This window comes from Phalacrocorax aristotelis, chromosome 9 (assembly GCF_949628215.1).
Source record: "Phalacrocorax aristotelis chromosome 9, bGulAri2.1, whole genome shotgun sequence".
NCBI lineage: Eukaryota > Metazoa > Chordata > Aves > Suliformes > Phalacrocoracidae > Phalacrocorax > Phalacrocorax aristotelis.
This window is the reverse complement of record NC_134284.1, coordinates 13,568,578-13,588,837: the sequence shown is the minus strand read 5'-3', so window position 1 is coordinate 13,588,837 and position 20,260 is coordinate 13,568,578. Positions and strand designations below refer to the sequence as shown.

Sequence of the window (20,260 nt, the reverse complement as noted above, 5' to 3'; positions counted from 1 at the left end):
AGTTATTTTGTAGTGGGTACAGCTTTGGCTTAAATAACTAAACAGGATTGGGCCCAGTCTTCTTTTTTCCTTTTTTTTTTTTTTTTTTTTAAATTTTCCCATGGGGCATCTCAAGGAAGCTGTTGATGCCAGACAAAATAGTAATGATTTAGTCAGGAGCACTTTTTCTGTTGAGCCAGGTTTTAATCAGCACTCATTCATACTTCCTTGCTGGTGTTAACGCACCACTGCTCCCCCCGGCCCTCCCCTCCCCCCAATGACTGGATACTTCTTTGAAGGAAAATGGAGGTAACTGGATATTCTGTCCAAATCCACACAGGGCAAGGCATTTTTTATTTCCTAAATTCTCTAGTTCAGTTTACAGTATTCTCTTATACTTCCTGCTGTCATCTTTCATGTGTTTCGGTACTGTTTACTATGATAAACCATTGCCTGGTTTTGCCTCACAGGAAATAATTTCTGTGGTCAGGCCCAGGACTAGTTGTGCATGTTGTAACTAGGCCCTGTGCTTATGATTGTCGACAGCAGCTGGCAACACACCTGTACACCAGTTATTGTATATGCCATTTATCTTACATCTGGGCTTTACAGTGAGCCCAGCCTGCAGACACTGAAGACTGGGAGAAATCTATTCACTTAAGCTGCAGGGAAGTTGTTATCAATCACTGGTAGTTAAAATATGTCTATGATTATTTTTTGGTCTTTTTAATCAACTGTGAAGCAGAGGTGAAAGACAGACGATGGTACAGTCTGATTTATACCTTTTGCTTCACTTAGTTCCTGGAAGCAAACGACGGACTGCAGAAAGGAGCCAACGTGGGGATGTGTTTGCTGTCGTCAGATGGCTAAGGGCTGCAATGACCTTCTCTGTAACCGGGAGAAGGTGGAACTGGACCTCCTTGGACAAACTGCAAGGTGATAAGGGTATATTCTGCTGTCCCTGCTGGGCTTCTAACGAAGGTAGAGTGCAGTGTGAGTCTCTAATCCTGCCACTGGGCGCCCTGTGATACAGGCAGAGCATGTGCTTCTGCCCCAGTCTGGGCTTGTTGGAAAGGAGGAACTGTAGTGTTAGGCTCCAGTCCTGCTTCTTGGATAAACTGTGAGAAGGTGAGGGCGTCTGCTTTCTTTCCTGATCGGGACTTTCGCTCCAGGAAGAGACCTACATTGTCTCTGTACGGGAGGGCTATGGACCTGTTGAAGAGAGGCTCCTCAATCCCCAACAATTCTCGCACATGTCGTGAAATCTCCTGAAATACAAGATAAAATACCAGAAATTCTCACTTCACGGTGCAACAGCTAATACCATTCATTCTGTGTCAGAGCAGCAGGGAAAATAGGACTGAACTTCTGAATTTTGGAAGAGTTTCACACTTGAAGTTGCAACTCAAGAGGAATCTGAGCCCATGAGCCCTGTGTGACAGTGTAAAAGCAGAGCAGATCACTCATTCTCCAGATTTACTGTGGGGGATGGCATCACATCTGGTCTCTTACAGCACAAATAGCTCTGCTTTCCTCTTTGCACTTGCAGAACAAACAAGTTATGGGTGAATGAGTTGGAGTCTATTCTGCCTAATGCAAAAACATTGCTGTTTGCTGAGTTATGTTGTCATCAACGGTCTATATACAGAAGAGGTCCATTATTTCTGAAGTAACTTATCAGAATGTAACCTTCTGATTTGACTGAAGCTTCAAAATACAACTCACACGGTTCTACTGATCTTTCACAACATTTGCTCAACTTTCCCCCAACTTTGGCTTGACTCCGAAGACCAGTATCCTACTTTGACCGATACCAAAAGAACACCGGACTAATATCTTCAGTGGTTTTGATATATAAAATACCAGTATAGTGGAATTAAAACCAGCAGTAACTTCACTTGTTCGTGCTGCGTAGCTTCCACTGTGTGGCTCTCTACCAAAGTGCCATTTCCCTTAAATGGCAAAAAGTTTCTGTCTCACTGAGCTGATGCTATCACACTTATTTCTATAGTAACTATCTTGGTTTTGACTGTTCACAGCCTTTCATTGATATTTCTGTTGGGAAGCTGATGTGACCAGCATTACGGCCTTAGATTTGCACCTGCTCTTGTACACGCTTCCTGAAAGACCCAAAGCTCCACATCCTGCTCAGAGCTCTGGACGCTTGGATTCCATCAGAGTAATTCTCTGAAACACAAATAACTAGCAGGATAGGGCATGATCTTCAAGAACATCTAGGCTCACGTGAAATCTGTGAGAAGTTCCCAATTCACTTGCAAGCTTTGGAAAACATTACAGACATAGCCTAATTGCCACACTTGCTGCAGTTGCTGGTTATCGCTTTGCCAGTGAGGAATTTCAGTTTCTACAGGAGGAAGAATGGGTTACAGTTAAGATCTCTAACCCATGGCTTAGTGTTTCTCAGTAGTTAAACTACCACTGTGCATAATCCCTATATCCCAATGTCAAGGTGAGGCTTACATAGCTTATAAAATTCTTGCCATCTTTGGTAAGTGCAAATGACTGTAAAGGCTGTATCTGTTTGTACTAGAAATACTCTCAAAGGGCTGTTGTCTGAAAAATGAAGGGTTGAATTTGAGGACTTCTCGTCCAAACAACAGGCAATGTCGTGGCACTAGTCAATGGTTTTCGTGGCATATTTTGTTTCAAACAAACAGTTAAGATTGTGCAGCCAGACAGAACTGTGGTGAAATTGCTTTTTGGTGCACTAGAATAAAATAAACAATGTTCATACTTTAGTCGTTGGAGCATAAAGATTTTTCCCTCTTCCTGGTTATTTGAACTTCTACCTTGTGTCCTCTGGGGAAAGCAATTTTAAATCATGATGCAAAACAAATGATTTGTCTCTGTAAATGGAGGCCCGAGTCACTCTGTGGTTTCCATTAGGGAGGGGAAGGAGGGTAATGAAATTTAAGTCAACTTGCTTATTTTCCGGACCTTCAGGAAGCTTTGGAAGGTCAGACTGTTGCTCCAAACTTCAGTCTAGTTAGCTTAACTACCAGTGTTTGTTAAAGAACAGATGTAGGCTTGAAAGGAAAATGACCAGGCAATTACATGTTTATAAAATGGGGGAGAGATGGAGATGCTGCTTGTGTTCAGCAAAGTGCAAAACAAGGAAGTAATAATGAGCTGCCCTTCTGCTGCTTGAGATCAGTGGCTCAGTTGCTGCAGGTTAAATCTGGCTAGATTTTTAGAAGTTCTACAAATCATTAAGTGGAAAATTACTGAAAAGAAATTCTGAGGGATATCTAAGAAAGGTGCATGCATCTTGCTAAGGAATTTCATGGGGCGAGAGTAGCAAAATTGGCTTAAGAAAGGCTAAGCACTTCTGATGCACTTAAGGCATCCCAGTGACGAAGCCTGCAGTCTCCAGCCAGCTAAGGATTTATACACGAAAAGCCTCAAGAAATGTAACTGTTTGGCTGATCAAACTTGGTTGTCCAGTTTTAGGCCCGCTCTTTGAATGAGCAGTCCGCCCGGGCGGACAGGCCACAGCCCAGCTTGCTTGCAGGCAGCAAGGGTCAGAGCTGGGCGCCGAGGAGGGAGCTCTGGGACCCGCAGCCGGCCGCACCTGCATGTGGCCGAAGTCCGTGACGCCCATGGCGGGCAGGCTGGAGCAGTTCGCGAGGATGAGGCGGCGGCCGGTGATGCCGTTGGCCGTGAAGCACTCCTGGGCGGGGCAGGGCAGCGGAGGGAGAGGCGGGTGAGCCGCGGGTCGCCATCGGACACTGCCGCCCCACAACCCAGCCCCGCCGCTCACACACGCGCGCGCGCACACGCTCGCACACACACAGAGGGTTCAGGGCCACCTGTTCAGGCGGCGGCGCGGGCGTGGGCCCCGAACCTCGTACTGGGGAAAGCCGAGCTGCACCACCCACTCAGCCACCTCCGCGGCGCTCCACGCCAGGAAGGGGCAGGCGGACCGCGCCCCCACCGCGCCCTTGGGCTCGGGCCCCTGCCTGCCGGCGGCGCCCCCCGGTCCCTCGGCCGCCGGTCCCGGCCCCGGCTCCATCGGTGCCGTCCCCAGGCCGCCGCGGTAACGCGTCCTTCCGGGCCTCCCGTTCCCGTGGCAACCACCGCTTCCTGGAGGTGCACCTCGCCTTCCCTTCCGCCACCCCCACCACGCTATCAGCCTACAAAGCCACTTGCGTCCCGCGCCTGGTGGCTCTGCGGAACTAGTTTTTGGTTGGGTGCGCTGTCGAGGGGGGAGGCTGAGGGAGGAGCACCGAGGCACCACCCTCTCCCTCTTCCCGGCTCTGGGCGCCCTCCCTTCTCGTGTGTTTCCGTCGCCGGTGGCCGCAGCGCTTCGGTCCTTCTCGGCTCTTTCCGCCGCGGCGGGCTGCTGCCTTCGGCTCGGCTCGGCTCCGCCCGCCCGCCCAGCCCATGTCGGACGTGCTGGCCGCCGGCGGCGGCTCCTGCTTCGAGCCCCCGGCCGCCGGGTCGCCGGGCGGCGCCGCGCTCCGGGTCCCCGCAGGTAGGCGCTCGGAGGGGCGAGGGCAGCTGGGCTGGCGGCGGGAGCTTGCAGCCCGGCCGGGGCCCCTGGGGAGCCCCCGCAGGGGGGTGGCGGGCCCGGGGGCGCGGACGCCGTGAGCTTTTTTCCGCGGTGGGTTCTTCCCGGAGCAGCCTTATTTCCACGATGGCGGTTTACTTCGTGAAATCACGGCGCCCCTTGCGAAGAGCGGCGTCGGGACTTGGTGCCTGGCTGCCGTTTGCTCTGGGGGTGGGCGGGCTGCGGGCAGGGGGCGGCTGCAGCCGGCACCGGCGCTGGGGAGGGCGCCGGAGCTCCGCAGCACGGCCGCCGCCCGCCCGGGCTGCTCGCCTCGCCGGCTGCGGCGCTGCATGGAACTACGGCAACAGTTCCCGGCGTTTCATCCCTGCAGTGGAAGGAGCGAGGACTGGTGGAGGTTTGTTAGAGGCAGGGTGCTTTCCCCGGTGAAAGAGCCCCGTCTAGCCGGGAGCTGGGGCGCCCGTGCCCTGCCGTGGGCTGGGGGTGCCTCTCAGCTCCGAACTGACTCGCGAAATGGCAGAATAACTACCTTACGCTGTAAGGGGTATTATCAGAGAGCTGTAAAAGCTGGAACTTGGCTGTGCCCAGTTCACCACCTTAATGTGGTCAGACAGTGGGGCTGTGGAGAGCATACCGCAGTTGTACGGAGACAGAGCTTTCCCAGAGTTCAGGAGACCCGGGGGAGACCAGGAGCCATCTTTATAGACAGTCCTTTTAGCAGTGACCTAGGAATTTCCATCTCATCAGTGCCCTGTGGGAACTGCTGCGTGATTGCTTTTTCCAGGGCTTTGTCAGCCTAGTTTTACATGATGCAGTTTGGCCTTGTTCTGTCCTTCTAAAGCTAGCATTGGTGGTTCCTGAATGAACCCTGGTTCTGAGACTCGTTCTGCCAAAAAACATGTGTGAGTTTTTTGTTCTGCCTTTCCTAGGGTTGAGACAATTAAAAATCTTTGTTCTGCAAGGTGTTAGATACAGCTTATAACATGAAAAACTGGTTGGCGCAGCTCTTTGCTCCACAGCCATGTGACCTCATCAGTATTTGAGTGCTGGCTGTAGTTTTTCATCCTGTCTGTGTATTCTAAAGACCAAAATTTGTTTCACCTTCTCTCCATATATTCTATTTGTTGTTAGAAAATGAAGACTCAGGCCAAAAGATGGAGCCTGCAGATCAGCTGATTGATTCTTTGGAGTCCAAAACTTCGCAGAGCGGGTAGGAGAATCTTCTTGTGTATTGTGGCCCACACGCATGGCAGTCTGTTTGACCCCTGTGGCCTCCTCTGTATGGCAGTTGATTCTGTGCAGGTGAAGAGAAGTGACTGGAGACTTACTTGTCTGCTTTGGGACAGTATATACTGGAATCACTATAGAAGAGGCTGTTCTTACAGGCTTAAGGTTATTTTAGAGCTTATGAAATGACAAAGTGTAGTTCATGGCTCAGCTATTGAAATCACAGTATCATTCAGCTTGGAAGGAACCCTGCGAGGTTTTGTAGTTGACTGTAAGAGCTAATAAACTTTCAGCAGGAAATTTCTCTATTCTGTTTGAACGATACTTCAAATAATTAAGCATTCCCACTGTCTACAGTTCTGGTGTAAGCTGAGCAAGAAAACACCTTTTACTGTTTTCTTGAAAATGTGTTGGGGTTTTTTTCTTCACCCTTTTTCTTTTTCACTCCTTCGTTAATGCTGCTGATCTGACCCTGTTATCAGATGTTTGGCTTGTTATTATCTGTTGGGCATGTGGTGCTTGTGGCTGAGTCATTGCATTGGTTACACGCACTAATACCATATGCAGTGGAGTTTTATTTGCCATCGTACATTTGTTGCACAGGATACAATTTCAGAAATGTGTAAGTTAATTACATCAGACAGTAGATAAACCACAACCTCACTGAAAAAGAGGAAAAAAATTCCAGCAAAAAAACCTAACAAACCACTCTACTTACTAAAACAGCAGTTTGATGCCATCTTGGATTGATGCTAATGACATCTGTATCAGCCTTCTTGACCCAAGCATGTGTTCTTCCCTCTCTTTATTATGTCCTCTGATTTTCTTCAAAGACATTAATATAGACTGTGAGCAAAGTGGCCCAAGTAGATGCTGAATACTTGTGGATGTTACCTGATAAATTTGTCTAAGTTAGATCTCCTTTGGAAGGGACAGGGGTAGTCCAAAAGGGTTGTGTGAGGAGGAAACATCTGAACTCTCTCGTTGTAAATTTGCTTGTAAAGCTTGTGTAGCTCTTCCTAATCTTTCAGTGAGACTCTTGGGATTCAGTGGTGTCTGGAGGAAAAAATTCCCAAGCTGTTAGTTAGCTCCTGAGTTGATGGAGAGCCTTTTGACCAGATGTGTGCACCTCTGGTTGCAAGTGACCAAATAGTCTTTCTAGGAGTGATCATGTAACTGCTAAGCTAAAAAGCAAATGGGCAGAAAACAATGGCCTGGGAGTCCAAATTTGTCCTAGGCTGCCAGAGAAGTTGTTACAGATCACTGTGACAGTTCTTCCTTTAGAAGAAGTCCCCTTCAGGTGTCCCTTCTTATATTGTCCATCTGCTGCCATTTTGTGTATCCTGGTATTCAGCTCATTTGAGTTGTTCTTACAGACCTTCTGGTTTATCATGCCATTTCTAGGACAGAAAATTATGCTGTTGAGAGAATTTATCCAGAAATAAAGCCATTTCTTACTTAAAAATCTGTACCCCATAGGAGTAATGATTTGGAAACAAAAGCCACATTTGCTCTGTTGTATTCTTCTTTATGGATGCAGCAAAGAATGCGTAAACTATTCCACACTATGCTGATAGTCTGCTCCCTTGCTAATAAGCATGTTTCTCACTTCTGAACGGAGGCATTTGAGGAAATGCCTATATTTCCCACTACTGCTGTGTTCTTATGTTTCTGATACTTTAGACCAAGGAAGTTGACGTTGGTTTTATAATGCTGTGGGAAGGCTTTGCTTTTCAAAAGGGCAACTGTTTCTATTCTTACTAAAGACTAGGTTGCTGTCATTGAAGTGTCACATAGTACCTAAGAGTATGACAAAGGAGACTCTTCTGGCATTCATCTGAGTTCATTTGGGATGAAAACCCTTTCGAGCTACAAACAATAAGTAGCATTTTTTAAATACAATTTAGAAGAAAACCCTCAACAGATAACAAATGCCAAAGACGTTTCCTTTCTTGCCCATTCTTTTCCTGCTACGTACCTTTCTTTTTGTTCTAACATGTCCATCTCCTCTTCTTGCAGTGCAGTATTTGGACCTCTTTGCTGCTGTTGTACTGCTGTTGTGTGTCTTACGGCTGTCTTGTCTGTGCAGCATATTTGACTATGGTAGAGAGACACCTCAGTGCTCCCTGTATCTCTTGGGACTGCCAATAGGAGAGGCACAATGCGCCACTTAGAGGGCATTTTCAGGATGGCTGTTGAAACTGTTTTTGAATCCTTTCACTGATCCAGTTGACCTCTGATGGCATATGCAGATGTCACATAGTAGCTGGAATAAAAGAAGTTGCCTTTTCTTGAGCAGAAAAGTTGCTACTGATTTCTGCACTTAGTACAGTGTTGGTGAGCTAGCATGTTATGGGGCGAGTGTAGCGAATTACTGCTGTTTAAAGGACAGAAAACACAGAATATCTCACTGAAGTTGTGCCCTCTGGCTCACGTGGAAGACAGTCAAGTGGAGATGCAAAGGGCTCTTTGCAGTTGGCAGGTGCTGACCACAGAAGCTTGTTCCCTTCAGTCCACTTGAATTCAAGTTCCAGAGCAGAGTGATTCCTCTGCTGGCTGTGCCCTGGGTGCAAGTGCTGAACTGTAGTGTTCTCTTCCCCTGAAAGGTCGCAGATTGGGTCGCTCATGAGTGCGGGCGTGACAGAGGATTTGAAAGAAGCAGCCAGCACTTTGGAGGATCAGGAGGTGGCTGAACTAGATGAGAAGCTGCCTGACCAAATCCAGTCCCTCAAAGAGGTAGGTGGGTGTTTCTTATGTCTGAAAGCAAGGACAGAGGTGCAGCGATAGTTCTTCCACCCTACTGCTGTGCTTATGGCTATGGAACTGGGGCCTTAAGGGTTGCGTTAAGGCAAAAATAGTATCATAGTTATACTAGTTATATCATAGTTATATTTTTTTTCTATACATTAGCAGGAGATTAAATTTATCAGTCTGATTTGCAAAATCTCTCTTGTGTCTTTGGCTAGTCCTTGCTTCCTTGCAGTTTCTGGCTTGCTAAGTCTTCAAGGTTATTCTTACCTTCTGCCTCTTGTCTGGGGCTTCTGGGAATTCCCTTGCACATCTATGGAAGAGGGAACTGAAAGTGACTCTGCCATATTTTGTTTCTTTTGGTGAGCAGCCAATTCTTTCGCATTACAGATACAGTAGGGAAAACGTGTGCAAGTGGCATCCAGCTCAGGAGCTGTGAGTTTGCATATATGAGGAGAAAGGGCTGGCCCTAGTGAACCAGATGGACTTTAATTAGGATGCAGCAAATGACAGTTTAATTGTGGCTGTAGTCTAGGTGCACACAGAGCTGAAAGGCGCTCTCTAGAGAGACTGTCTTGGGAATTCTTTCCAAGAGTAATCATCTAAATCTGTAAGGCTGTTTCTTTGTTGAGAGGTGACAACTCACACTGAGGCAGATGCAAAGATGTGCCTGCACAGGGTCTCCCGTGCAGGGCCAAGGGTTGTGTAATTTGTGAGACTAACACAGCATTTAACGTCAAAGTTCATGACTTTTGTGCTGTGGGAGAAATAATGCAGAGAGGTGTCTTGGAGCCAACCAGTTCTTTTTAACTAATAGAAGCTTCTGCAGGGTCTGAATTGGCTTCAGAAAGATGCCTGAATTACAAATGAGTTGTTTTAAATCCAGCTGGGGTCTTTCTTACCACGATGGTCTCTGTGATGTTTCTTATGTGCTTTGTGCAGGAGGCTGTTGTTCGGATCACCAACTACCACGTACCTCAAGGAGCAGGGGATATAGTCATGATTCAGTCAGATCACACTGGTGCTGTGGATATTCTTTCAGCTGAGCTGGAGACTGCAGACCTCCTTGGGGAGCAGAGGAAAGGTGAGTCCTGAAAGGAAAACACTTGTTGGGGGACAGTTTTTAAGTGCCTGCTCTGGCTAGAGAAGAGCAGAGGCTGTCCTGGAGATGCTGCTAATTCCTGATGGAAATTTGGGCTCCTGGGCAACAAGTGGGAATATTTCATGTCCAAGGCTTCTGGGAGCAGGCTCCAGAATGCAAAAGCCTTATCAGAAGTAGCTTCACTGTTTTCAGGTAACAGTTTGCCAGTAGTGAAAAGTCGAGAGAGTCTATGATCTTTTCCCTTGTCTCAGCTCAGCCTCCCCCTCTGGCTCCCCCCACATTGTGGACCACTGAGAAGACAAAGGAATTCAAAGCCAAGATGGGAAAGGAGAAGAATAGCCGGATGGTGGTGAAGCGAGGCGAGGTGGTGACAGTCCGTGTGCCAACTCATCCTGATGGGAAATGCATCTGCTGGGAGTTTGCTACAGATGACTACGACATTGGGTTTGGAGTCTATTTTGACTGGACCACGGTTACTAGCACTGCCATTACTGTTCAGGTCAGCGAATCCAGTGATGAGGAGGATGAAGAGGAGGAGGAGGAAATTGAAGGTTAGTGCAGAGCTTATAAAGGTTAATTTGTGAGAATGTCTGTCAGATGCTGTTATGTCCATCTACTTTGTTTACTCAGCCCATTTGTTATCTCTGCAGCCTTTTGCGTTCTTGGTTAGGCTGTGATGAGAAAGCATTTAGCCCTTCCTGCTTCAGCATATGTCAACGGCTGTCCTGCAAAAGCATTCTTAAAATTGAACACATTGAAAAATGAAATCGGAATTCACTTGTTCAACTTCTAGCTGATAAAAATATTAGGGTCTGAAATTTTAGCTTGACTGTTTTTCTTAGCCTCTCAGATTGCTCCTACTCACCCAGAAATTTCTCAAAAAGGTTTTGTTTTGGGGTAGATTTTTTGTTTGCTTGTGTGGTGTTTCCCCCCCACCCCGCCCCAGTATATCAGTAGCTCCTGCTGACTGCATTTGAGAGGATTGCTGCCTTTGTCTTTGTGCTTGTGAAACACACAGTGATGTTGCCTGTTCTGTGGATTCAGTGTATATGAGACCAGTGTAGCTGGGGTTTGGTGTCTGAAATCAATTTTGCAGGTTCTCCAAAGAGGCATAGGTTCCTGTATGAGGAGTCCTCTTGGAGAATTGAATTGAGGACATAAACACAATGAGGTTACAGCTAAGAGCTTTCCTGCCTTTGTTTTGCTTCAAGTCTATATCACTGGACCACTGCTGTGCGTACAAAAGCAGTAAGGTGTCTAAAAGGTAAGTCCAGGGAGAGGAGACCAGGCTGGCAGGCAAGTGGATGCTGTCCCATCAGTATTCCCAAGGGAACTGGTTCTTGGCATGTCCTTTGTCACGATAAGGAAAGCTAGACTTCATGGGTATTATTTGCAGAAAGGTCAGAGCAGACACTATGGGTAATATTATCATAGTTAGCCTTCCATATATATGCATGCCTCTGCTGCATTCTGGTCTTTAATATTTTTCTGGACTACATAGTGGCTTAACTGGCTCTGGCCTACTTACTTGTCTCCTCTCTCCCATTCAGGACTTGCCCCTGTTGGTGATGTGGAAAGGGGCTCCAAAAGCTATCTGCGGAACCGCTATGGAGAGATCATGCCAGTATATCGGAGGAACAGTCATCGGGAGGTGCAGGCAGGCAGCCATGAGTACCCAGGCGAGGGCATCTACCTGCTGAAATTTGATAACTCATACTCTCTCCTCCGCAATAAGACTCTGTTCTTTCATGTTTATTACACTAGCTGAAGAAACGGGAAGGGACAGGGATGGCAGGCTGATAATCGTGAGTGTTAGCAGGCTGCCACCTAGCCCTGGTACCACCTGATGGGCACTGCTGTGTGACAGAACCAAGGCACAATTCTGCCGGCTGCTCTTCAGACACTAACTGGTTTCCCCCTGCACCCTCCTTCCCCACTGTCCCAGTGGAGAAAGGTAGCTGTGACTGCCTGTTTGTCCACAGGCAGCCGCTCTTTCTGTAAAACTTAAGGAGGTCTGCTCTGTGCAGGCATCGGGCTGGGCCGTCATGTCACAGCCGGTGAATGCCCAGAGGCCAGGTTCAGGTAGTCATGGTTTTGATCTGTTGTGCTGGTACAAAATGAAGTGAAAATATTCTTGATCTGTTACTATTTTGTGAATAACTCTTCTGACTCTCCTGCTGCATCTGCATCACTAGAGGGCAGCTATCGGTAGCAACGAGCCAAAAGCACAGCTGGCCTGTCGCCTAGCCACTGATAATCTCATCACCTGCCACCACTACATGTCACCGGCAGCCAGCGCATCCTTCACTCATGCGGGTGGGGGTGCAGCTGGCCAGGGGCAGACAGGCTGCAGTGGCTAGGCCATGGTACAACAGGCGGGCCCCAAGCAGCAGCCACTGCATGTGTTTGAGCAGGGGGTGGGGGGAGGGTGCACACCTGGAAGTCTGTAAGGTTTTCCTACAGATTAAGAATTTTGTTATACCTGTTGGTCGTAGGGATGTGTAGATGATTAAAACTTCAGTGACCACCAAAAGATTTTTTCTGTAATCCAGATATGAATCAGAAGAAATTACTTACTGCTGTGCTGATTAAATACAAAACGGTTGGCGTACAACCAATAAATGTACAGGGAATATTGCTTAGTAGCAGCATGTTGGTTCACTGGTATTGCTGCCAGCTGAATAATATGATATATAGCAAGGAAAAGGCTCCCCAGAGGAGTGTAGCTTGTCAGCTGCTATTGCTGTTGCAAAGGTATTGCTAGAAAAGAACATCTCTGCTCAGAGACTCCAAAGGCGTGGCATTTAACCAGTCCTTTCTGTGAACCAGAATCAGCAAAGCCATTGCTAACCCTGACCACAAGGTAAAGGGTGGAGTTCTGTGGTGTGTTTTGGTGGCTAGCAATGGCATTAGTGATAACCTTCTGCTCAAGTACCAGCGGAGTTGAGCAAGGATTAAGCTAATCCTTCATGGATGAATTTTAAATCATGTTTATCTGTAACTCTTGTTTATTTTAATACTTATAACTTCAAATCATCCTCTTTTCTAAGAATACTGCTGTATTTACATATTGATACCTCTTTGCAGAGACAAAAAATGGCTTGTTTGCGTGGTGATTCCAGTAGAGTTCTGAGTTTTATTTTTGAATCCTCCAGGTAAAGCGCCTCTGCTTGGTGCGTTCCTTCTATCGAGAGGAAATGATGGACAAAATTTTTGTGTATTTAAAGCCAAAGATTTCACTCTCATAGAAGGGCCACATATTTCCTATTAAGGCTATATTGTAATGCTGTGCAATTTGTTCCATATTCAAGCTCTCCTTTTAATTATCTCTGTTTACTTACTCACTGCCCCAGAGCACTCAGTAGGTCAAAACAGTATGAGAGAGAGCAGTCAGTCTACAGTAGGGCAGCCCAAGCTGGGAGCAGGAGGAGTGGAAATGCAAAGAACACTGGTTGGAGCGCAGTGGCTTTCTGGGTGAGCAGGCAGGGAGCAGAGCTGGTCAGGGTAAGGAGCAGAGTTGTTGCTGCTTTGGGCCATAAGATGGGGAGAAGACAGCTGCCTTTTGAGAAGGAGGGTGAGCGAGCATGCACCTGGATGGGGGGAACTGCAAAGCTGCCTTATTCAAGCAGGGGCAACCACAGGACGACCTTGCAAGGAGACAAAACAGTAGGGCTTGTTATCTGTCAGAGTAAGATGCTTTTTCATTTAGCAGCGTGAGGAGCACCGTTCCTTCCTTTAGCCTCTCTTGGGCGAGATGAAGGGCCATCCTGTAGCCTGTATACAGCACATGAATCACGCCTGAGCAACTGGTTAAGGTGCTCTCCTTTATCAAGTTCTTAGACACTAAACAGAAGATGATAGGAAAGGGCCTTCAGTCTGACCACAATGTCAACACTGCTCTACTCAATGACTGCCTTCGGTCCTTTGCTGAGAGATCTGGGGAATCCTGTGTGCATTTGCTGATTAACGTGTGATGCAGTGTCTGGCATCCACTCCACTTCCTAATTAGGATTTATTTATAATGAAGGGAACTCTGACCTGAACATACGTTAGATTTTCCAGAATTATTGATCCTCAGTTGCATGGCTTATTGCAGGCTAGTGGGTTATCTCCACTAAAAAACTCTTCCTCTTATAGTGTGGCCTCCCTGATGCAAACTTGCAGCTACTTCTGCCCTGTCTGTCTGTTGTTCATATTAAGGTTTGAAATACATTTTGTCTTGTTGTAAGAGGTTAATAAGGCCTGCCTCACAACCCGTTTTGATTGCTCATTGACACATAAATACTATGTGTCAGTTTTCAAGCCATTAGTTAGTGCTTTTTGTTAAGATAAGTTGCACTGTAGATGGTAATCCTATTGCTCAGTTCTAGCTTCCTGAAGTGTGGACCAGCCTTTAATAAGGCTCAGGTCACTTGTTTGAAACTGTGCCCGTCTCCTAGTCTCATTGATTTAAGCCCAGCAGCAACATCGAATATGGTATGTCATCCCAGTCATCATCAGTGCCTGGCCTGCAAATGTGTGCCCAGAGATAGGCCTGCTGCAGTGGAACTGAAAGCGTTTGGTGTGCATTATTTCACTGCTTAAGTTTCCCAGAAGTATCTGGTATCTCTTATGAACACAAGATAGTTTTAGGCCCGGAGTATTTCATCTTCAGGAAACAGAAGCTCTGCAATTGTACAGGATAATTCCTCTTTTCGGTTTTTTAAATTTCCATATTACGTTTATGTTGTTTCTCAGGTATTCAGATAGCATTCATTATCCAAGTGACAGCTTCTCTTTGGAAGTATATTTAGTCTTTATTAATTTTCTGATAAATCCAATAGCTTGGCTGTGTGGCTAGTGATTAACAGCAGCCATTCCCATTCAATATCAAACCCATAGTTAGTTGAAGGAAGTAATTTATTTCTCACACATCCTTTTTTCCTCCATTTTGGTGTATCTTCTGGATTTGTATCCAGTCCTGCTATCTGGCTAAGGTAGTTATTTTAACTGGAGACCTTGGAACCAGGCCTTGCGTCTAGAAAGAAAAATGAATTAAAAAGCAGTTGCACTTCAGAGGGGGAAATTAATCTGTGAGAAAGGAAAATTCCTTGTTTCTGTGGAAGGAAGATTTTAGATAGGGTTTTAAAAAATGTGTTTCTTCTCCCTGTACATTGTGGCTAGAAATCCAAAAAGCTTAATCAAGGAAAAAACTTACTTTTGCACTTCTGGGTTTGCTTTTGTGAAAGCACAAAATTGTTTTCCATTTTGTTTTGAATATACTTTAGATCTACAAATAAGATATTTAAATGTTCGGCCAGAGAGATAAGACAGTCCTGTAGTGCAGGACTTGTATAAGAATTACCTTGTATAATTGTTTGTTTATAACAACGGTAACAGTCTGTTGGGCATTATTTTATGTCAAAGAAGGTCATAAACTCTCCATTGGTTTATCTTTTTTCCCTTTAGGTGTAATGTAGCAGCCGGAGTTTAAAATGTATGTGGTTTGCTGAGGACAGAGTTAAAATTGCTTAAATCAGGGACTACTTGTACTGATTTAATTTACTCACAAGCTCTTTGGAGGCCTGCAATATGGATGTTTGTGAAGGGTTATTGGTGTCAGTCGTAGGCTAGTTGCAAATTAATGCTTGGGACCCATTTAATAGTTATGTAGATTATTATTGGTAATGAGCCATTTACATGAACAGGTAAGTTGAAAATGCATAAGAGAAAGACTGTAGTTGTCTGACTTCAGGTGCTAAGAAGAAAGTCGAGTTACCATGCAACTGAGTCCAAGAGACAGCCACATGCCTCTCCCTTTGGCTCCACCCTGTGCGCTTGTCTCCTTGTAACTGTGCCTGCACATAATCTTCATCTGTGGCCTGCAGTGGGTCAGTTATCATGGTGCTGGACCTGGTAAGGTGGGTTAGAGGTGAACCTTGTCACATGTCTAGTTGCTGAAAGACTTATTTGTTCTTGTGGGGAATTAGGGTAGAGGATGAATCCCTAAATGAGTTCACTTTTATCCCCACTGCTTATATCCCTCCTTTTTGTCTCACTACCCCTACTAAAGCCACTCTACAGATGATTTATCACAAGGTGCCTTAAGTACAAGGAGTGTGTCTGAAATAAGAGCCATAGATGTCATTAATCCAAGGGATTTCTTCTTGTTTCTCTACCCCTTTGGGTAGAGGGGAGTAGAGGAAGTTTCCTTGACTTCCTTAGGTCAGGCAAGGAGAGCCCCTGTAGGCTGTTCCTGGAGATATAAGCTGTTCATTAGACTGCCTTGTTGCTGTAAGACAAGTAGTGGAATGGTGTTTTGAGTTTCCTGACACCGTAAGATCTTTGCCTTTTAAAATCATATGCTGCTGTCAGATATTGAGGAACACCAGAGGACTACTCCTTTTGATACACTGATGCTAAATCTGAGGACCAGAGGACCACTAGATAGACACAGAAGGGCATTCCTTGTGGCCATTCATCATTTTCTCTAAAAAGAGCATCTGAATCCAGCGTTGCAAGTGGTGTGTGCTTATGTATATTGAGGCTGGATAAGAGACCAAAGCAACAAAGTTTTGGGTTGTTGTTTTTTTTTTTTTAACTACAAGTGTGAAAGAAAAGACTTTCTCTTTTTGTCATATCTGGGAAAATACTGGATGTGACAATGTCATGTAGATTTAGCAGACAATAATAATTGGTGGAATAAAAAATTGGGGACTGATTATGTTAAATCCCTTGGCTATGTAGACTGTGAGAGAAGCCAGGAGTTTAGCAGGAGTCAAAGTGCAAAGTCATTTATCTAAAGTTGATTTGCAGTAAATACCAACTAAATAAAGTTTTAGAAGGTACATAAGATGTATTTGAACCCTGCAGTCTTGCTAAAAGAAGCAAATATATCTTGCTAGGAGGAGAATTTCTGTGGGGCTATTCCATGTTTGCCTCCAAAGACTCTCTGTCAACTTACTCTGAAACACTGGTGCTGTTGCAGCTGAAGACACATCAGGCCGGGTGGATCATGGGTCTGACTCCCCTTGGCTTTTCTGTTCTGGATTTTACATGTTGCTTTCTCAGAAGCTTCGTCACAAGTACCCTTTATGAGGCAGGGAGAGTGGAAGAATTTGGTGATCAGTGATGGTTATCTGGAAAGGTGGCTCAAGTCACAGAATCCTAGAATGCTTTGGGTTGGAAGGGACCTTTAGAGGTCATCTAGTCCAACCCCCCTGCAGTGAGCAGGGACATCTTCAATAGATCAGGTTGCTTAGAGCCCCATCCAACCTGCCTTGAACGTTTCTAGGGACGGGGCCTCCACTAGGTCTTTGGGCAACCTGTTCCAGCACTTCACCACCATCATTGCAAGAAGTTTCTTTTATCCAGTCTAAATCTACCTTCCTTTAGTTTAAAACTATTACCTGTTGTCCTGTCACAACAGGCCTTGCTAAAAAGATTGTCCCCATCTTTCCTATAGTCCCCCCTTAAGTACTGAAAGGCTGCAATAAGGTCTCCCCACAGCCACCTTTTCTCCAGGCTGAACAACCCCAACTCTCTCAGCCTGTCCTCGTAGGAGAGGTGCTCCAGCCCTTGGATCATTTTTGCGTCCCTTCTCTGGAACCGCTCCAACAGTTTCATGTCCTTGTGTTGAGAGCTCCAGAGCTGGATGCAGTACTCCAGGTGGGGTCTCACAAGAGTGGAGTAGAGGTGCAAAATCACCTGCCTCGACCTGCTGGCCACGCTTCTTTTGATGCAGCCCAGGATGCAGTTGGCCACCTGGGCTGGGAGTGCACATTGTTGGCTCATGTCCAGCTTTTGATCCATCAGTACCCCCCAAGTCCTCCTCTGCAGGGCTGCTCTCAATCCCTTCATTCCCCAACCTGTATTGATGTTAGGGGTTGCCCCAACCCAGGTGCAGGACCTTGCACTTGGCCTTGTTGAACCTTGTGAGGTTCTCACAGACCCACCTCCCCAGCTTGCCCAGGTCCCTCTGAATGGCATCCCATCCCTGAGGTGTGTCAACCACACCACTCAGCTTGGTGTCATCTGCGAACTTGCTGAGGGTGCACATGATCTCCTATGTCATTGAAAATGTTAAACAGTACTGGTCCCAGTACGGATCTTTGAGGGACACCACTTGTCACCAGTCTCTGTTTGGACATCAAGCCATTCATTGACTGCTACACTATGGATGTGACCATCCAACCAATTCCTTATCCATCAAACAGTCCACCTATCGAATCTGTATCTCTCCAATTTAGAGAGAAGGATGTTGTGGGAGGACCGTGTCAAAGGCCTTACAGAAGTCCAGATAGATGACATCTGTTTCTTTTCCCTTGTGCACTGATGCAGCCACTGCATCATAGAAAGCCACTAGGTTGGCCAGGCAGGACTTGCCTGTGGTGAAGCTATGCTGGCTCTCTTGAATCACCTCCCCATCCTCCATGTGCTTTAGCATAGCTTCCAGGAGGATCTGTTCCATGATCTTCCCAGGCACAGAGATGAGGTTGATAGGTCAGTAGTTCCCCAGGTTCTCCTTTCTACCTTTTTTGAAGATGGGCACAATGTTTCCCTTCTTCCAGTCCCCAGGGACTTCACCTGACTGCCATGACTTTTCACATAACATGCAGAGTGGCTTGGCAACTACATCAGCCAATTCCCTCAGGACTCTGGGATGCATCTTGTCAGGTCCCATGGACTTGTGTATGTTCAGGTTCCTCAGGTGGTCACAAAACTGATCTTCCCTTACAGTGGGAAGGGCTTTACCACCCCTGGTCCCCATCTTGTGGTCCATCGACTTGGGATGAGGAGAGAGATCACCAGTGAAGACTGAGGCAAAAAAGTTGTTGCGTACCTCAGCCTTCTCCTCATCTGTTAATACTATGTTGCCATTCTTGTTCATCAGGGAGTGTGTGCTTTCTTTAACCTTTTTCTGGTTTACATACCTGTAGAAGCCTTTTTTGTTATTCTTTGCATCCTTTGCCAAATTCAGATCCAGCTGTGCCTTGGCCCCCTCCTGACCCCATCCCTACACAACTAACTGTACAGCATCCCTATAATTTTCCCAGGATACCTGTCCCTGCTGCAGTTCCCTCTTGCTCTTTAGTTTGATCAGTATGTCTTGACTCAGCCATGCTGGTCTCTTCCCTTGCCTGATTTCTTACACCTGGGGACTGAGAGCTCTTGTGCTCTATGGAATGTGTCCTTAAAGATCCACCAGCTCTCTTTCGTTCCCTGTCCCTGTGGACGGTTTCCTAGGGGTCCTTCTGACTTGTTGAAGAGCTGGAATATTGCTTTCTTAAACTTCAGGGTACTGATTATACTCCTCACTTTTCCCATATCCCTCAGGAGTGTGAACTCCACCAATGTGTGATTGCTGCAACCGAGGCTGTCTCCAATCTTGATATCACTGATGAGCTCACTTGCATTGGTGACCATCAGGTCCAGTATTGCATCCCCTGGGGTAGGGGTGTCTATTACCTGGTTTAAGAAGTTATCCTCAATGCATTCTAGGAATCTCCTGGATTGCCTACAGCTTGCTGTGCTACTTTTCCAGCATATGTTGGGGTGGTTGAAGTCCCCCAGTAGGACGAGAGCCTGGGAGCACAAAGCCTGCTGGAGGTGGAGGAAGAAGGCTTCATCAGTAGGCTCCCCTTGATCAGGTGCCCTGTAGTAGACACCAACCACAAGGTTCCCTTTGTTGCCTCTGTTTCTGATTCCTACCCATAAGCTTTTGACCTGCTTGTGGTTATTTTTCAGGGACAGCTCATCACACTGTATCAAATTCTTGATGTAGAGGGCAACGCCTCCACCTCTCCTTCCTTGCCTGTCCCTTCTGAACATCCTGTAGCCATCAATAGACACATTCCAGTCATGGGATTCATCCCACCAAGTTTCAGTAATGGCAATCAGGTCCTAGCTTTCTAGCAGCATGGTAGCTTCCAACTCCTCCTGTTTGTTTCCCATGCTGTGCGTGTTCGTGTAAAGGCATTTCATCTGGGCTGTTGGCCATGTCCCTTGGGTAAGAAGCTGGATGCCAGCCATTAAGCTCAGAGCTAAGGAGGCTTTGCCAAGTAATGACCTTGAAGTTTAGGAGCTGTGTCTGGAGATGATAAATAGCTGGAGATGGCCTCCCTGCAACTTCCAGGATGCCCTGGTGACTATCCCTCTCCTCAGAGGGAAGCAGTCTGCTCTCAACTCACTGCTCCAAGCTGCTAGCATAGTCTTTCAATGGGGACCATCTTGTATCTGGTCATACCTTTTTCAGACCTGTATTTTTGTGAACTGTGATGCTTGTGTGTCAGTCCTTATCCATGTGATGTGAATATTTTTGATGTCCTGTGATTTCAAAATTGAGTTCTCAGTGCCAAGCATTTGCTTTCCATGTCCTTCCAAGATATGAGTTTTAAATGGAGGAGAGGATATTTTAGCAAAATGTGGCACTGAACCTGTTGCTGAAGGGAACATATGAAGACTATATTTATAGTGTGCTTGCATTCCTTCTATACTTGGTTTGTATTGTTTATATTTGTGTTGTGGCTGATTTGTAATAATATAATGGAACTTATTCCCTTCAAATAAACTTTTCACTATGCAGCCAAGAACTTTGTCTTCTGTTTAAAGCGAGTGTCTTGATATGAAAAACTGAACTACAGATTTTCCAACAAAACAAAACTAAGTTTAACTGTATTCTTATGAGCAAAGAAGCA

At 46.3% G+C, this 20,260-nt stretch overlaps 2 protein-coding genes across 4 annotated transcripts; one reads left to right on the top strand and one right to left on the bottom strand.

The window, feature by feature from the left end:
• Positions 1-299: 299 nt before the first annotated feature.
• SAMD15 (sterile alpha motif domain containing 15) lies at positions 300-4,225 on the bottom strand. 2 transcript variants are annotated; one of them, XR_012662305.1, is made up of 3 exons: positions 4,096-4,225; positions 3,572-3,670; positions 300-1,247 (listed from the first exon to the last, which is right to left on the bottom strand). XR_012662305.1 is itself a non-coding variant. In XM_075103615.1 (3 exons), exons 1-3 carry the CDS (start codon positions 4,010-4,012, stop codon positions 981-983), a joined length of 534 nt encoding a protein of 177 aa, XP_074959716.1. In that variant the 5' UTR covers positions 4,013-4,072; the 3' UTR covers positions 300-980. The 2 variants fall into 2 exon arrangements, 1 of the variants encoding a protein (XP_074959716.1); XM_075103615.1 differs by lacking the exon at positions 4,096-4,225 and adding an exon at positions 3,845-4,072.
• Positions 4,207-20,147, top strand: TMED8 (transmembrane p24 trafficking protein family member 8). 2 transcript variants are annotated; one of them, XM_075103613.1, is made up of 6 exons: positions 4,207-4,474; positions 5,639-5,717; positions 8,341-8,470; positions 9,425-9,566; positions 9,836-10,135; positions 11,135-20,147. In XM_075103613.1, the coding sequence occupies exons 1-6, from the start codon at positions 4,384-4,386 to the stop codon at positions 11,350-11,352; spliced, it is 960 nt and encodes a 319-aa protein (XP_074959714.1). In that variant the 5' UTR covers positions 4,207-4,383; the 3' UTR covers positions 11,353-20,147. The 2 variants fall into 2 exon arrangements, with proteins under 2 accessions (XP_074959714.1, XP_074959715.1); XM_075103614.1 differs by lacking the exon at positions 5,639-5,717 and having other exon boundaries at positions 4,347-4,474.
• Positions 20,148-20,260: the final 113 nt, after the last annotated feature.

What these genes read in the sequence shown, in the direction of transcription:
- SAMD15 (XM_075103615.1), bottom strand. Translation starts at nt 4,012, where the DNA reads ATGGAGCCGGGGCCGGGACCGGCGGCCGAGGGACCGGGGGGCGCCGCC. An exon ending in TCGGCTTTCCCCAGTACGAG is followed by an intron (nt 3,671 to 3,844) that starts GTTCGGGGCCCA and finishes TGCCCCGCCCAG; the next exon opens with GAGTGCTTCACGGCCAACGG. An exon ending in CGGACTTCGGCCACATGCAG is followed by an intron (nt 1,248 to 3,571) that starts GTGCGGCCGGCT and finishes CTTGTATTTCAG; the next exon opens with GAGATTTCACGACATGTGCG.
- TMED8 (XM_075103613.1), top strand. Translation starts at nt 4,384, where the DNA reads ATGTCGGACGTGCTGGCCGCCGGCGGCGGCTCCTGCTTCGAGCCCCCG. An exon ending in TCCAAAACTTCGCAGAGCGG is followed by an intron (nt 5,718 to 8,340) that starts GTAGGAGAATCT and finishes TTCCCCTGAAAG; the next exon opens with GTCGCAGATTGGGTCGCTCA. An exon ending in CCTTGGGGAGCAGAGGAAAG is followed by an intron (nt 9,567 to 9,835) that starts GTGAGTCCTGAA and finishes CCCTTGTCTCAG; the next exon opens with CTCAGCCTCCCCCTCTGGCT.